Raw genomic sequence first — 13,624 nt, 5'->3', positions numbered from 1 at the left:
CTGCATACGCCCCACGCCCAGTCAGGGGGTGTCAGGTGTAAGGGGGCCGTCCTCACCCGCGGTGTAGATGTCAAAGTAGGTGGGTTTGTTGGCTACGTTGCCCACAGGCTCCAGACCAGGACCACGGGCTGACACCTTGTTGGCATCCCCCAGGGCCATGCCCACGTTCACCTCAAAGGGGCTGCGTTCGATGTTCTGGCCAGCAAAGAGCACGGTCACCTGGGGGTCAGAGGCCAAAGGTAAGCTTTTAGAGGAGAGCAGCTCTGAGAGGGGGTGGAGGAGCAGAGCAGAGCCAAGGAGGGTGGGAGGCGGGTGGCCGGTGCACGGGGGTGGGGTGGGGTGCGAGCTGAGACAGGGGTCCATTCAGCCAGAGCCGAGGATGTGAATGGAATGGGGAAGACGGGGGGGCCTATAGGGAGATACCTTGTGCAAGCCGGCGACCTTGGGCACGTAGGAGACAGCGTAGGTGCGGTCCTTGTCGTTGTTGGGAACCACCTTTGCCTATTGGGAAGGGAAAAGATTGGCAGTCAGAGCCCCTCCGGAGCCCACAGCTCCTGCAGCCCCCATGGTGAGGCGTCCCCCATCTCCAGCATAGAGGGTAGCTCTGGCAGCCATCTCCAGGCCATTCCGGTTGTTGGCCTGTGGTCTCTGTCCAATCCCCAGTGGCCTCTCCATACCTCCTCGGTGTGGCCCTCGGGGTCCTCAATGTAGACCAGCACCTCGCCCACGCCAGCATCCACTGTCTGCACGGTGAAGTGCGCGGGCTGCAGCACGGTGTTGCCCTGGGGCTCGATGCCTGAGGGGCAGAAGGCAGAGCCAGAGAGTTTAGGGAGATCCATCCTAGCCTGTGCCCAGCTGCCCGGGGAGGGCTGTTAGGGCTCAATACATACCAGGTCCGTAGGCAATGGCCTTCTTGGGGTTCAGCTGCTTGGAGCGAACAGGGGCACCAGGTTTGAGTTTGGCCTTGGGGAACTGGGACAGGTAGGTCATGACAGAATGCTCATCCACGTTGGGGTCCACAATCTCCTCGGGAGCAATCACCTGCCATGAGGAGGAAGGGAGTTAGAGGATGCCCTCCTTAGCCAGGAACCCCGGTTCTCACCCACATCCTGACCAGGTATCCTTATAGACCCAGCTCCACCCTTGGCCCTCCGGCCCCTTTACTCTCCCACCGCCCCGCCCGCCAGTGTACCTGGGGCACCCCGAGCCAGTCGTCCGCCTGCTGCATGGCCTCCCGGGCGTTCTCCACAGGCTGGTTGGGGTCCCAGGCCTCCCAGTCAGGGCAGAGGCCTGGAGAGATGGCGGAGGGAGTCGATGATTACGGGAAGCAGTCAGCCAGCATGCAGAGCATTTGCTCATCCAATACCCTCACAGGCTGTGGGTTCACACTCCCTCCCATGCAGCCCTAGGCCCCTGACCAGCCAGGTTCCTGCTGACCCCCGGTGTTATGGCCCATCAGCTGGGATGCCCATCGCTGTTTAGAGGCACGGCAGCCCTCCCTAGCACCAACAATGAGGGCTTTCTGCCCCGGCTGACGCAGCCTGGCACCAGCCCTGCCAGCCGGCCTCCTGCCTACCAGGCCCCAGCACTGACCCTGAACACCAAACCCCTGTGAGGGCATCCCTCGCAGAACTCTCCTGCCTCATCCCAGCTGCCTCCGGGTGGGCAGTCCCTGTCCCACATATGCTTCTGACCCATCGCCTCGAAGGTCTCCTCACAGCTGCCCTGAAGCCCTAGGTCTCCAAGCACTTCCCACAACAGCCTCAGAGAATAAGACTCTCTCTCCTTCCTGACTTCTCCCTTGGGGAAATGGAGGCACTGAAGGGCCTGTTTGGAGAGGATGAGTTCTTCTCTCTGGCCACCCAGAACCCAGCCCTTCTAATGGGAGGAATGCTGAGGCGGCCGCAGGTCACTCCTGGGAAGGGGTGCAGGGGTTAGGGTGTGCTTGGTCCAAGCCAGAGCCGGAGAAGGAGGGCGCTGCTCACTGGCGGGGAGAGGGCCGGCTCAAAGGCTGGAATCCATGACTGGCCAGAACAGCTGAGCTCATTGCTGGCAGCCGCACCAGCCGTGGGCAATGGCTCAGCAGCTGGGAATGCTTCCCAAGTGGCCAGTGCCCCCGCCTCCCACCCCCTGCTCCCTGGCTGACCCCAGGCTGGGGGAGGATTCACCCAAGGGGACATGGCTCCCCAAAGGCAGAGCTGACCGATAGGGGTGGAGAAGACCTATCTTTCTCAGGAGATGAGAGTCAGAAAGGGAGCCGTACGTTGGGTACGGCTCTCACCTGTGATGCCTCAGTCTTCTCATGGGCCCTCAGCTGCCCCCACCTGAGCAGGCCAGGGCTTACATCGAGAGAGGGCAGGGCTGGGTCACCTGCCACTGGGCAGTGTCACACCAGCCTCAGCCCACATCATCCTGAGCTTCAACCCCTTCTCAAAGCTGTCCCAGGGGCTCACAAAGAACAGCCTTCTCTGGGTCTAAGTCCTGGCCTTCTTTGGAAAGCCAAAGTCCCACCACATTTGCTTTCTGCTGGCTGAGCAGAAATGACACCCATGTGGCAAAGTAGGAAACAGGGAGTTGAGGCCCTGGGCTCTGGTTCAGTTCTGCCACAGATAAGCTGTGTGATCTCGGACAAGTCACTGGCCTTCTCTGAACTCCAGTGTCCTTGCCTGTAAAACCTTTTCCTGCCACTGCAGGATCTGGCAACTCATCAGGAAGGGTCTAACTCCAGCAGTGATTCTCAGCTGGGGCAGGGGGTCCTGATCCCCCAACCCTGAGACATGCGTTCTGACAAACACAAGCCTCGGCATCACCAGCTCGTCCCAGCTCCCCTTCCGGGCTCAAGGGTCCATGGTGTGCTGCCGGCCCACTTACCAGGGGCACAGTTGTCCACCAGGGCGCCCAGAGCTTTGCCATCCTGCCAGTCACGGTTGAAGTTGGTGATGGGCAGCTGGGGCACCTTGTTCTGGATCCAGCCGAGTAGACGCTGCTTGGGTGTCTGCTTTCGGGCATCTTCATCGTCCTCATCCTCCCACATGGGCATGGAGATGGAGTAGTGCAGGATCAGTGTCCAGATCAGTCCCAGGATCAGCTTCAGGTTCCCATCTACGATAGCTTTGCTGTCTGCAGAGGGGAGAGGCAATCTGGGCTCAGGAGGGCGCCACTTCTAGCACAGTGCCCTCCCCTCCCCCGCCCAGCTCCTGAGGCTGCTGCTTGAGCGCTGGGTCAGGCCTCCTTCTTCTGGAACCTACTCCTTCTCTGACTACCAAATTCTCCATCCTGTGAGGCCCGGCCCTTGATGGAGCCCTCCTCTCCCTTCAGAATGAGGCTGCCTCCCAATGTGTTCCTTCAGCGTGTAGTTTCACCTCTTTCACGGCACTTGTGCGAGCCTCCTAGCAGGCTACAGGCATCCATGCAGTTATGCAAGATTGTAAGCCTCTCAGGGGCAGACACTGTTTTGTTTTGTTTCCTTTCTTTTTTTTTTTTAAACAGTTTTAATGAGGTATGCTTGATGTACAATAAACTACGTATTAGAAAGTACAACTGGATAAGTTTTGACAACATGTATATACCCACAAAGCCATCACCACAAATCAAGATAATAAACATATCCACCCCTCCTCAAAGTTTCCTTTCCTTTGTGATCCATCACTCCTGCCCCTCCTGGTCTATCCTTCCCAGGCAACAACTGATCTGCTCTTGGTCGCTATAGATTAGTCTGCATTTTCTAGAGTTTTCTATGAATAGAATCATACAGTATATACTTCTTTTGTCTGCCTTCTTTCCCTCTAGATACTGTATTTTATGTCTGCTCAGAGCCTAGAACTTAGTAGAATCTCAATAAATATTGGTTGAATGAATGAATATTTTAAAAACTGAAGTTGGAGAGGAGTGGGACCAACGTGGTTCCAGCCAAATTCTACTCTGAACGCTGTAAAAGGTTTTTGGAACAAAGTTCTTGGAGGAGGGGGTGGGTACAGTGCACATTCTGTTAAGGCTTGAAAATCATGTTTTCAAATGATAGGGACCAGTAAGATTTCACAAGAGCCGGGGGCGGGGGGGGTGGGTGGGGAGTGTTACCCATGTGGACTCAAGTCTCAGGAGCTGAGGCTCTCGACCCATCCCCTCCTTTGAGGAATACTATGGACCAGAACTGGTACCCCGAGATTTTGGGGGCCTAGTTCCCTTTTAACAGCCAGAGAGAAATATCCAGGAGCCGGGAGTGGCCTGGAGTATAGATCATTGGAAACCAGCTTACCTGTAAAGGACAGTGCAGGCCTGAAATCCATCAGCTTCCCTGAGCACTGCTTTTAGGAGGTTGGGAGGGGGTGGAAGACTCAGCCTTGTTTACTGGTGTTGCCCAAGAGATGGGAAAGGGTGGAGCTGGAGGTGCCCCCTTACGTATCTTTTCCTGCCCCCCACCAGATCTTGGGGGATGGCCTTTGGAGGGTAAGGCCTGGGGAACCCCAGTATCGCCCCCTCAACCTGATCCCAGGAGGGGAATCTCAGTCTCTCTGTCTCTCTGGCCTCAGGCTCTGGTCCCCTTGGCTCCGCCACCCTTTCACTGATTCATCCTTCCTTCCCCAGCAGCTCCCCAGGCCCGCCCCCTCTACCCCTGGCTCCACTGCAGCACAATGGTTTGGCAGCTTGCAGATTCCATGACACACTCACTCCCAGCCTCCTGGTGCTTTGGTGCGGTCTCTCTCAAACACACACAGGCCCACAACACTTTCACACAGTCTTGACACCCAGGGCCTCACAGCCTCTCACAACCCTGACAGCCTCCAAAGCTGGTGCTCGCATGCCCAGAGTGCTACTTGCAAACTGCAGCCAGATCTCTGGGAGGGAGGCCTTGAGGCTGCTGGGGCGGGGGGTACGGGGAGCGGGGACGTCAATCCCATCTGCCGCAGGGAGAGGTTTCTCCCCAGCAACTGGCCCTGGGCCAGACAGCAAGTGGTCCTGGTCGGCAGGAGAGGGGTGGGCCCGGAGTCCCACTCTGGGAGCAGTGACCTTCTTCTCCCTCCTCCCCCTCAGAGGCCAGGCAGAGGAGGGGAGCTCTGCTCAGGCCAGGTTCCCTCCTTCCCACCCCAATGGGGATGCCACCAAAGGGCTGGGAGGAGCCCCAGAGCCAGTCCCTGAGGCCACCCCAGGACTCGAGTGGAGGGGGAGAAGAGAGGGCCCAGTGAGGGAGGTGCCGGGACAGCTGCTGCCCCCTCCAGCCCCTCCCTCGGTGGTTGGCTCCAGGAGAAGGAATAGCAACTGGGGAACAGCTGCGGGACAGAGCTGCCTCATTGGCCTCTTTGTTCGGAGGGGCTGAGGGGCTGGTGGGGTAAGGAGGCCACACAGCTCCTTCCAGCCCGGCTGAGTACCCCTACCTCCTTCAGGGGGACCGCTCAACCCCCAGCTCCCGCCCCACTCCTAGAAAAGGATGTGGGGAGCCGTTCTGACCTCCTCCCAGGTGCCCAGATGCTCAGCTTCAGTCCTGAGACGATGCCCAGAGACGGCCCCCGCCCCAGCCCCTTCCTACCACTTAGCGGGACAGAGGAAACTAGAGGAAGCACGATGCCCGCCTGGCGGGGAACCACCCCTTACACCTTCTCCGGGTTGGGCAGCCCCTGCCGCCTGTGCCCCCTCCCATCCAGCCTCAGCCTCAGCCTCAGGCCCAGCAGCTGAATTGCTGACAGCTTATCTCATCGGGCGGCGGGAGCGAGCCACTTGGCCCAAATGGGGAACAATTCCCTGCAGGAATGGGAAAGGAGGGCTCCCTCCCGCCCCCAAACCAGCTTTTGCTTCTTCCCCCTCTGTTCTGAGCCGGCCTCTCCACCCACAGTTGAGCCAAAGGGGCCGGAGCCAGGCACCACCACGGGGGAGGGGAGAGGTGTGCTCTCAGGAAGGACGAGGCCTGGAGAGGGGCCGAGCGCCCCGCAGCGGGGAGGGGAGGGGAAGGCTGAGCCATTTCCTACGAAGTCTTGGTGAGGCCCCAGGCTCTCTCTCCCCTCGAGACCCCACCTGGGACCGTCAGTCCAGTCGGTGAAATCCCAGCTGCTGGGGGCTGACAGGCCCAGGGCTGACTCCTCTCTGACCCCGGCCCCCCGCAACCCCACGCGCTCTCAAGCAGCCCTCACTCCCACTACACACACCAGGGCCCCTCCCCACGACCTGTCCTCAGGCTTGTCCTTCTGGAAAGCTCAGAGACATCTGCTGTGTCACAGCGGCAGGGCTATTTCCAGGCCAGAGCGGGTGGGGTGGGGGGCAGTATTGGGGCAGGAGGGGGTAAGGCCTAGAGAGGGGACTGGCCGGGGCAAAGGGCCCCGGACTGAGCTCAGCTGCTAATTCCGGAGGCCTAGAGATGCCCCGAGGGAGAGTGGAGGTGGACAGACCTTCCATCATCTGAAGAAGTCTCTGGGGCAGCCTGGGGGGCACCGGACGCCCTGTGAAACTCCCCTCCTGCGGCCCTGGGGTGCACCCCGCCAAGGGGCCCTTTCCTGCAAATCCCATCGGGGCTCTTAGGAGCTCGCCACAGGGGTAGGGCTCTGCCCCAGGCCCCCGGCCTGCAGGGATGACGGCAGGGCTGTGAGGGGAGGGCCAGCTCCTACCCTCTCAGAGCCCATCCCGGGTTCCCCAGCTCCCAAGCCTGGGGTGCCTCCCCACCCCCACCCAGCGCTGACACACCTTCCAAATCTGGTTACACTCAATGACTTCCTCCCTTTTTCAGGCCTTCCCTTCCTCCCCTCAGCCCAGACCATTTGAGCTGCAGCCAATCGGGGCTTAGGGGGTAGGCGGGGGGCCGGGCGTGGACCGAGGGAGCCCCCTCCCCGGCCGGCTGAAGCTGGTGGAGGACAGGCAGGGGTTAAGGCTCTCGGAGCTCGCTCAGCGCCTTTTTAGGTTTCCGAGGCTGGGCCCTGCCGGCCCTGGCCCCTGGGCCTGAACCCAGCTGCCGAGAACATATGCCCGCGGGGGACCCGGGCCCCGCGCCCGCCCGGCCACCAGCTCTCCCCCTGCTCCCTGGGATCGGGCAGCGATTGGGACCCGCCTTCAGCCGCTCCTCCCCGGTGGAGGTGCTGGGAGGCTGGGAAGCCATTTGCTTTGTCTGGGGGGAGGTGCCCCCGGGAATCAGTAATGGGCATTGGCCCTGTCCTCTCAAGCCTGGGCTGGGGGTGCGGGTGGCAGGAAAGGGGACGAAGGGGAGAGGCGGGTTGGTGAGAGTGTGCGAGGGAGGCTGAAGCTGGAGGGCTCAGAAACTGTCGGGTCTGGACTCCCCCGGGGCCCCCTCGGGATGCCAGCCGACCAGAGCGGGGTGCGAAAGCAGGACCCGAGGGGGCCTGCGTCGGCGGGCGGGAGAGCGGGGACAGGGTCCTCTCCCGGCGCCGGGGCTCTCTCTGCCCTCTCTCGGCTCCCCGCGCGCCCACCCAGCACCTGAGTCCTCTGTCCCCGTGGGCCAGCCCCTCCTCGGGGCACTTCCCCCTCCCCGCCCGCACTGACCGATGGACACGAGCTTGATGTGCTCGCGCTCGAGGAACTCGAGGGCCACGGACACGTTCTCCAGCTTCATCTGGCGGAAGTTGGGGCGCGGGTGGAACTTGCGGTACATGCGTTTCTGGCTGAGCACCTCGAGCAGCGCGATGAGGCGCAGCCCGTCGCTGAGGTCGCGCTGCAGGTCGGTCAGGCGCTTGCCCACGCACTTGAGGTGCTCGTTGCACCAGCGCGTGAAAGTGTTCTGCTGGATCTTCTTCCACGGCGCGTCCTCCGCCAGGTCCTTCTCCGTGGACGGCATGTCGTCCGCCTCGTCGCCCAGGCCGAGGCCGGGGGCCTCGGAGTAGCCGCTGTTGTTCATCATGCTGGCGCGGGCTGGGGCGGGGGCTGCGCTGCCGGCTGGGCTCCGGCTCGGGGCTGGCTGGGCTCGGGCTCGAGGCGCTGTCGGGGCGCGATCGCGGGACTCGCGGCTCTGCGCTGCGCGGCTCTCAACTTCTCTCGCGCCCCTGGCTGGCGGGACTCGGCGGGCCTCCTCGGCTCCTCGGCCGCGCTCTCTCTCTCTCTCCCTCCGGGGGCGGAGCGGTGCCCTGGAAGTGCGGGCCGGGCTGGGGCGGGGGGTTTAAGAAGCCCCCGGGCCGCGTTCCCCCCGCCGCGCCTGCGGCCCCCGGCTCCACGTCAGAGCGCCGGCCTCCCAGGAATGCCGCCCGGCCCGCGGGTGGGGGCCGAGCCGAGCCCGCCGGCCCCGCCTCCCTCCCTCCCCTCCCCCACGCGGCCCGCAGGCGGGAGGGGGGCCCTCGCCCCCGGCCCGGGTCTGCTGCACCGGGGAGGCCAGGGCCCCGGAGCCGCCGCGGTGGAGAGATGACTAGCGGAGCTGGAAAATGGGGGGAGTGAGGTCTCCCAACACCCCAAAACTAAGCTTCGTCGGTCAGAGATGAAATATACCCCCGCCCCGCAGGACTAAAGAGACACAAGGGGAAACTGAGGCCAGTGGTTAGGGCAGAACACACTGATCTGGTGTTGACAGAATCTTCTGGGTTGTTTGGTGGCAGGGCTGTTCACAGGGCCTGGGAGTCCTGGCTCCTAGCCCAGGGTATCGTCCACCTGCGGACAGGGAAGGGAAGGGTGTGTGCTTGTGCGCAGACGGACTGAGAGGAAGTAACGACACTGCCCACGCCAATTAGGGAGAAGGCTTGGGGTGAGGGTGCCCCACTTTACAGGTAGAAAAGTCTCATTTGAAGCCCAAACCCAGGGTCCCAAGGGAAGGACTGCGTCTACCCCTGACTCAGTGTCCCTGTCACCAGCCCTTTGTCCTCATCCTCTCAGAATGAAGCTGAGCTCAGGAAAAGAGCAACCAGTGAGTCACACTGTGCTCCGCGCCCCCCCCACCACCACCAAAGTCTGACTCAACCAAGGTGATGAGAGGGGAGGGAGAGCCTCTGCCCTGTAGTACCAGGGAGCCCCCTGGGCGATGTGCCCATTTGGGTCACAGGGCAGATCCTTCCAGTCAAAGGCAGGTTAACCAGACAGAGACAGAGAGAACCCTGCCCAGAGTAGTCAAGGGGAAACGTGACGGGGGCTGGTGGGCAGGGAGAGCCCCAAGGAGCCAGCCAGGATGCCTGGGCAAGGCTGGGCTCAGGGTAAGCCAAGGGCAGCTGACAGCAGGGAAACTGAGGCACTCAAACAGAGGAGCTGGCCTGGGATGAGGTGAAAGAGCTGTAGAACATACTTTATATTAAAAGAATATATATTCTGCAATTCTGTAGGATACATGGATTCCACACCTCCTGGCACCCCCTTTAGGCCAAACTTCCTCAGCTTTCCCATGCTTCTGGACCCATAAGTTTGGGCCCCAACTCAAGCTGTGTGATGACTGAAATTTGGCAAGTTTCTGGTGAATCATTTGACCTTATTCCTCTTCCCCCACCAGGCCCAGTGAAAAGGACAGGGAGAGTGGGCATCTTTGGGGGCAGAATGAGGGCAGTCCTTGTTATAGAGATTGGGAAGAAGTTCAGGAGCTTTGTGGGGGGCAGTGCTTATGGTGAAAGGGGTCCATGAATGATTTCTTTCCCTTCTCATTAGTGAGGGAGGGGGAGGAGTAGAGAAGGGACCAGAAACAGAAAAGGGACCTGCTGTGCATGACTTAGGAGGGGGGAGCTCTGGGGGCCCTGATAGTGACAGGCAAGATATAAATAGCTTGGGCCCTGCGGCTCATGTTCTGTCGGCTGCCTGTGATGAGGTGCTTAGGAATTCCACCCTCCTCTTGGCACCCCCTTCCCTATCTCCAGAACTCTCATTCCCCCATGCCACCTTTATACCATGGCCAAAACCAACCATCAGGCATCAGTGCTGTCTGTCTACTTGAGAGGCTGAGCTCTCCTGTGGAGAGACGTCCACCTCCTGGGGACACATGACATGTAGCTGGGTTTCATAAGGGAAGTGTGTGTGTGTGTGTGTGTGTGTGTGTGTGTGTATAAAAAGGCAGACTTCTGACACCCAACCTGAGGTACCAGCTCAGGGTTCAGTGATGAACAAACTGAGGTATAGATCCAAGAAATGATGGATTCCTCTCCCTGAGCCTCTGGGGAGAAGAGAAAGGGGTAAAGCCGGTTTGCCTGGAGCTGACAGCCCTTCACAAACCCTAATGGCTCACAGTCCTGTTTTGTGGGCGTTACCTGAGGTCCCCCAGTAACTTGAGGGCCTCGCTTAAGGTGGGGGGAGTTCAGAGGGAAGCCAGCGAGTGGACAAACAACTCCCTTCTCCCCCTTCTCATTCCCTCTCTCCGAGAGGTGTGTGTGTCTTTGGCCCCAGGGGAGTGAGTGGATGGTCGGCAGAGGGTGCCCAGTGCCAAGGATGGTTCCTGGTACCCTTCTCACCCTGCCTGCCCCAGAAACCAGAGCCCGTTACTCTCCAGGATAAATCAGGGCCTGACTCAGGCCCCAGCCAGCCAGTCAGTCAGCCTGCCCAGGCACAGGCTGGTGACTCAGCCCTCAATATAGCCCATGAGCCTAGGCCCCAGGCCTCGCCATGAGAGCTGGAACAGACCGTGCACAATGCTGGTCCAGGGACCTGCCAAGTGAGGGCCCCTCCCTGAGGAGGGCTGATGTGCTCCTCTCAGAGCCCGGCAGGGGCTCAGAGAGGGGCTTACAGGGGGTTTCATCAGCTGAGTTTTTGCAGCACTGCTGGCGGTGGCCACAGGCTGTACATAGCCCCCTGACTCACCACCCGCTGACCTGTCTCAGGAGACCAGGTTGCCTGGCCTTTCACCTGGCCCTGCCTCTCCCATCAAGGGGCACTGTTGGTCAGCCAACATTGGCCATATTTAACTTGAGCGGAGCAGAATCTGAGTGAGCGTGTCCAGTGGGCCATGTTTGAAAATCCTGTTCTTCTGGAACCAGGGACATTTCCATAGCCACCTGTGATGGCACCAGGCTGGCCAGGCTCACAGCAGGCACTTTGTTCAATCCATGATACTGACTGTGGCCCTGGCCCAGGTGTGGCAGGGACAGTGTAGTAGGTTGGAAAGATCCATAGGCTGAATTCCAGCCTCTTCACCTCTGGTTCTGTAGCCTTGGTCAGGTAATGGAATTCTTTGGGGCCTCAGTTTTTCCGTCTGCAAAATGGAGTTAATAGTACTCTCATAGGGATTTTTTTTATGCGTGAAGATGAAAGGAGATAACATGTAAAGTGATTAGCATGGTGCTGGGCAGCTAATAGGTGATCAGAAAAAACCAGTTTGCTTCCTCTGCTGGTATCCTGGGGACCACATGGGTTCTGGTGAGCTAGGCCTTCCTCACAGCTGCCTCTGTCCCCTGTAGAGTCCACTGCCGGCATCTCCCACTGCTCCCCTCTTCCCTTCCTTGCATCCTAACACTCCACCTGCCAGAATCAGAACCAGAGTACTTCTGATCTTTAGAGCTACCCACCATGCCCCCCAAGAGCAGCTGGTCCTTGACAGGGGTGGCAGGTGGTGTGCTCTACCACGTAGCCTGGGAAGGGAAAGCAGAGGGGTCCGTGGTGCAGGGAGAGAGCAGAAAGGAAGCAGTTATGCAGAGGGCAGGAGAGGGGGGGGAGATGAAGGCCACTGGAGGTGTTTTGAGTCCTTGGTTCTATCTGTACCTGGGCCTGGGTGCATGCCTGCCTGTGGCTTCTAAGAGACACCCCTGTGGACTCAAAGCTAACTCCAGGGACTGTTTCACATTCAACACAGGCAGACCTGTTAACTCTGAACAGTGTATCTACAAGACCAGAAAGCACAGAGCCCAGATCAGTGAAGAGGATGGCCTTCCAAGATGAGCTGACACGGGCAAGTGACCTAAAGGGAAGAGCTCTGTATTCTAAACAAAAAGGCTGAAGAAAAGGACCACTTCCCTGTCACTGCCAGCTCTGGGTTTGGGCCTGAGAAGGACCAGATGAAGTCCTGACTGGGGGCCGACTGCCTACCAGACCATGACCTCCACCTTGGCTTCAAATACGAAGTTAAAGCAGTGATGCTCAGTGGTGGGTAATCTTCCAGTCCTCTCCACCACACACGTTCTCCAGCCAACTGGTGGCCGGAGTAAAGCTGGTAAAAAGCAGGGTCTCACTACACTCAACAGCAAGGGGACAGTGCTAGCAGGTGGATTGTGAAGGAATTTCAATTAGGTTACAACTGAGAATACACAATCTAATATAGTGAAGGGCAGTGCTTCTCAAATTTTATCGTGCGTACTAATCAGCTGGGGAATCTTGTTAAAATGTAGATGCTGTGTCAGTGGGCCTGAGCTGGGGCCCGAGATTCTGCCTTCCTAACAAGCTAACAATGCTCATGCTGCAGGTTCGTGGGCCACAACTTGAGCAGCAAGGAGCTAGGCCACACTAAATGAGCATTATCTTTAAAGAGGAGTCATTTAGAGGGAGCAAAAGGGACCCACGGCACTGCCCTCAACCTGCCTAGGTACAGCCCTGTGATAAGGGCAGGTCACGATTTCAGCTCTGGCCCCAGGTCTGCTAGGAGGACTCCCAGTCAGCCTGGTCACTCCTCTGGGCTGCACACAATTTAAAAACCTCCTAATTCTAAATGTCCTTGCTCCCCCTAGGGAAACACTGTGGAAGAAATGAATTCATTTAGTGCTCAGCAGTGCCCACCTCAGTACACACTCTATAGGTATGTGTTGGCTTTGTAGATTTGGGTGAATGGAACAAACTCCTTTGGTATCAGGTAGAAAGGAGGCAGAGAGAGGGTCCCAGGAAACCAGCAGTCACGGGGGCCATTCTGCCCACTATGGCTTATGAATATACTTGGGGGCTTTCATATGGAAACATTCATGATGAGAACAACCAATCACAAAAGGTTCCGCAGGAATGAAGGTCAACAGGAACACTCATAAGTTACCCTCATCATTCTGCTTATTCCCACTTAGATCCATTCTCAATCCTCTGCCCGGCTCTGAACTCCAGGAGGCTGACCCTGAAAGACTGTCGCCTGGGCATCTCTGCTCTCTGGCTCCCAGCTGGGATCAGCCAATGAGACACACCAACAGGGAACTGGAGAGTGGGAAGAGAGGGTGGGGGAAGCACATAAACTTCCCACTTCCTCATGGCTCTGATAAGGGCCACACCCCCCTATGGCCACCATGTGTGTCTGGGGCCCCGTGCCAGGCCTCCAGCTCTTGCTTGCTCCCTTTTCCCCTTCAGGCCTGCGACGGTAGCCAGTTTCCCCTGCTGCTGGTGCCTGGGGACTTCACTATTCCTCGCTGGTTTTCCTAACTCTGCCTTCTGTACGTAGTCTGTTCATTAACAACTCTTAGGTTAAAGCCTTTTTTTTTTTGGCTGCACTGTGCAGCTTGTGGGATCTCAGCTCCCCAACCAGGGATTGAACCCGGGCCATGGCAGTGAAAGCCCGGAATGCCAACCACCTGGCCACCAGGGAACTCCCTTAGTTTACTGCTGGGACCCTGAATGATTATTAAGTCATCTCTGAGAGCAAATCCCTCGAGAAGTCATAAGAACGAAGCCACGAAGGCCCACACGCAGATCTTCTCAGGGCACCCTTCTCACAGTAGACAGACGTGGGCACGAGACCCAAGGGAAGGTCATTTGGCCCCCCGTCACACAAGTACCCAGATCATTCCATTTCTCTGTGCTTAGGTAAGTTCCCTTGAGATTAGGGTTAGTA

The 13,624-nt window shown here is 58.9% G+C and overlaps 1 protein-coding gene across 3 annotated transcripts in view; it reads right to left on the bottom strand.

The window, feature by feature from the left end:
• Positions 1–8,168, bottom strand: part of FLNC (filamin C) — a 28,311-nt gene extending 20,143 nt beyond the window's left edge. For all 3 annotated transcript variants that reach the window (XM_068549411.1, XM_068549409.1, XM_068549410.1), the window contains exons 1-7: positions 7,480–8,168; positions 2,872–3,120; positions 1,193–1,290; positions 891–1,041; positions 678–796; positions 424–501; positions 57–219 (exon numbers count right to left, since the gene is read on the bottom strand). In XM_068549411.1, the coding sequence (XP_068405512.1) occupies positions 57–219; positions 424–501; positions 678–796; positions 891–1,041; positions 1,193–1,290; positions 2,872–3,120; positions 7,480–7,834 (1,213 nt within the window). In that variant the 5' untranslated portion in view covers positions 7,835–8,168. The remainder of the gene's footprint in view (positions 1–56; positions 220–423; positions 502–677; positions 797–890; positions 1,042–1,192; positions 1,291–2,871; positions 3,121–7,479) is intronic.
• Between the last annotated feature and the right edge of the window lie 5,456 nt (positions 8,169–13,624).

The sequence above is a fragment of the Eschrichtius robustus genome, chromosome 8 (assembly GCF_028021215.1).
Source record: "Eschrichtius robustus isolate mEscRob2 chromosome 8, mEscRob2.pri, whole genome shotgun sequence".
Classification (NCBI taxonomy): Eukaryota; Metazoa; Chordata; class Mammalia; order Artiodactyla; family Eschrichtiidae; genus Eschrichtius; species Eschrichtius robustus.
Note: the sequence above shows the minus strand (reverse complement) of the source record. Positions and strands in the feature narration are given on the sequence as shown.